Source organism: Dermacentor andersoni, chromosome 8 (assembly GCF_023375885.2).
Source record: "Dermacentor andersoni chromosome 8, qqDerAnde1_hic_scaffold, whole genome shotgun sequence".
NCBI lineage: Eukaryota > Metazoa > Arthropoda > Arachnida > Ixodida > Ixodidae > Dermacentor > Dermacentor andersoni.
Genome location: NC_092821.1, coordinates 119,923,671 through 119,927,100, shown reverse-complemented (window position 1 = coordinate 119,927,100; position 3,430 = coordinate 119,923,671). Strand labels below are relative to the sequence as shown.

General features: G+C 48.1%; 1 protein-coding gene across 1 annotated transcript; it reads left to right on the top strand.

Annotated features, from left to right (window-relative positions):
* The first annotated feature begins 1,323 nt into the window (after window positions 1–1,323).
* On the top strand, window positions 1,324–3,430 carry LOC126529123 (transmembrane protein 186). The gene has a single exon (XM_050176728.3). The coding sequence runs from the start codon at window positions 2,277–2,279 to the stop codon at window positions 2,979–2,981; it is 705 nt and encodes a 234-aa protein (XP_050032685.1). The 5' UTR covers window positions 1,324–2,276; the 3' UTR covers window positions 2,982–3,430.

The window sequence follows — 3,430 nt, the reverse complement described above, 5'->3', positions numbered from 1 at the left end:
AAGTAGAATGAATTTAATTTATAAAGGTAAGGGGGAGAAAGACAGAATTCACTCGTATAGACCGTTGACCATTACATCGGTAATATACAGGCTAGCAATGCAGGCAGTGAAATTAAAGCTTCAAGCATGGGCAGAAAATAATGGCATTTTGGGAGAGCTTCAGAATGGCTTTAGAATAGGTAGGCGTTTGGATGATAACTTGTTTGTTCTTACTCAGTGTATTGAAATATCAAAAGCAGAAAGCAGACCGTTGTATGTAGCCTTTTTGGACATTACAGGAGCATACGACAACGTAGACCGCAGCATTTTGTGGGATATTCTGGAATGGGAAGGCTTAGGTAACGATTGTATACAGCTCTTGAGAGAGATTTACCTAGAAAATACTGTTTGCGTTGAATGGGAAGGGATGAGGAGCGCGGAGAAAGTTCATATCAACAAGGGACTGAGGCAGGGGTGCCCTTTATCCCCGCTGCTGTTTATGATGTACATGGTGAGGATGGAGAGGGCGCTAGAAGGAAGTAATATCGGGTTTAATCTCTCATACAAACAGGCAGGTACAGTAATAGAGCAGCAACTCCCAGGTTTATTTTATGCGGACGACATTGTGTTGCTCGCAAACAAGCAAAGTGATTTGCAACGTCTGGCTAATATCTGTGGACAGGAGGGCAACAAGTTAGGTTTGAAATTTAGTGTTAGAAAATCAGGTGTTATTGTATTCAATGAAAACAGTGAACAGACAGTGGAGATACAGGGCCAAGAAATACCTCGGGTAACAGAATATAAATACCTTGGTATATGGATAAACGAAGGCAACGGATATATGGAAACACAGGAAAAAACCATAACAGTCAAGGGGAAGAGAAATGCAGCCATAATGAAGCACAGAGCGCTATGGGGATACAATAGGTACGAGGTCCTCCGAGGTATGTGGAAAGGGGTAATGGTTCCAGGACTTACTTTTGGAAATGCGGTTGTTTGCTTTAAATCAGGGGTACAATCAGGACTCGACGGGAACCAAAGGTCAGTGGGTCGCCTCGCATTGGGCGCTCACGGGAAGACTACAAATGAAGCTGTGCAAGGGGATATGGGCTGGACTAGTTTTGAAGTGAGGGAAGCCCGCAGTAAAATTGAGTACGAAGAACGGCTGAGGAATATGGAGGAAAGTAAATGGGCTGGGAGAGTGTTCAGGTATCTGTACAGGCAAAACATTGATTCACAGTGGAGGAAAAGAACTAGGAAGCTTACCAGCAAGTATGCGGCCTGTGGGGTGGGCAACACAGCAACAAAGAAGGTCAAGCGGAAAGTCAGAGAGGCTGAATTAATCTCATGGGTGGCGGCAATGGAAAAGAAACCTGCCATGAGTAACTACTTAAGGGGAAAAAACGAAATTAGGAAAGAAACCATTTATGATAACTCAAAGGGAAGCTCATTACTTTTCGAAGCGAGATCGGGATGCCTTAGAACACGCACCTATAAAGCGAGATATAAGAATGAAGAAGAAACATGTGCTTGCTGCGGTAAAGCTAGGGAAACGACGGAACATATTTTATTAGAATGTGAGGACGTCTACCCAGCGGTCGATTTAGGCACCACTGGCCTCCTTGAAGCCCTTGGGTTCAGCGGGAGCAGTGGTAAAGCAAACAGGTCCGCAATAGACATCAGTAAGAGGCGATTGGAGGATTGGTGGAAGAAAAGTAGGGAAACGACAAAAGACGGAGACGTACAAAAGCACAGTTCGCAATAGGGTATCAGAAAATTTGGACGTGGTAATTCATAGTGGTTTTTTTTTTTTTTTTTTTTTTTTTTTCATTGGTGAACATAGGTAGGATATTAGGCAGCATAGTAGTAAGAGCTTGGTGGCGCAAGCCACCGCCCCGTTCCAAAGGGGACGCTCATAACATCCATCCATCCATCCGTAAGTGGCTTTAAATTAGTTGTATACGTATTTATGTTCGTTATTTTTGTTGTTTTAAAAATTGGCTTAAACCATGAGCCTGTGCGCTTCTTTTGGACCACTGCATTTTTGGAGCGAGCCACAGTTATTATCATCATCATCATAATCTACCGTGTAAGTAACGCGGAGCATCGCCGTGGCTATTTTCACGCCGAAGTGCATCGCGCCGTCAATCGAGCACGCAATGCGGATAGGTGTATCTACGGCGGTGTACCGGTCTACGTACTACGTTTACGGTGCTTTGAATCGACCATTGTCGTTCCTTCTAGTGCGAACCACGACCCGACTGACGTGAACTGAGACACAAAAAAAAAGAAACGCCATGGCGAGCAGACTGGCTTTCTTGCCTCGCACGTTGCGTTCTCTGCAACGATCGCTCAGCTCCGCTCCTACGGTCGTCGGTGCGGTGCGGTTCTCGTGCGTACTTTCGTCCCCTGCGCCGTCGTCGCTGCTTCGCACAAACTCCGCCGCGTGCATCGTCACGTCTCGGAGGTTCTTGCAGAGCGAAACGTCGCCGCCGAAGGCGGCGACGCAGGATTTTGAAGACGGGGAATGGACCACCATCTTCCGCTACCCGTACATCAGGTTAATCCAAATGCTGTGTCGATTCAAGATCTACCAGTGCGTGACCACCTTAGTCGTCGCTCCGCCGCTGCTTTTGTCGGAGTACCTGCACTGGATGCCGTCGTACGCCAACGGGATGCTCTTGTCGCTCACGATGTCGGCCACCATCGTGCTGTTCCTGACGGGCTACCTCTCCGAGCGGGTCGTCGGCATGATGTACGTGAACAAGGACTGCACGAAACTGCGCGTCGCCCGCATGAACTTCTGGGGCCGGCGGCAGGACCACGTCTACGACGTCTCGGACATCGCCCACTTGTCTGATACAGGTCAAATATGGTCGTCGTGGTACATCCAGCTTCACCGGTACAGCGCACCGAACGACCCGTTCCTTGTGTCTCTAAAACACGGTGGCATCGTGGACAAGGAATTGTTCACCAAAGTGTTCGGCCGTGACGTGGCGTAGTTATACTAATGTGACTTCGGCGTCTGCTTCCACTCGCTAAACCTTCTCCGCTGCCCATCTCTGGATTTCCGCTATGGAGGCGCAGTGTCGTCTGAATTACGAAGTTATACCCCAGTCACAGGCGGCACTTTCGATCGCGAGCGGGTCAGACTGGGATTTTAACTCCTGGATGGCGATTGGTTCCCTTCTGAAGCTTGCGCAAAGGAGCCACACGTGATCGTGAATATGATCCCAACAAGATGTGATCGTGTTCGAAAGTGCCCGTTTGACACTGGCGCTAAATGAAACAAACACCAACCGAGTAGGTTTTCGCCTCCTGGGGGAGCGGGGGGGTTTCACCGCCAGCGCTGCAAGACGTATCTTTAGAACGCTGTTGTAGTTTGCCGGAATCACTCTTGATAAAAGTGTCGGAAGGACTCGAAAACGTTCAATTAAATCTAATTCACCGA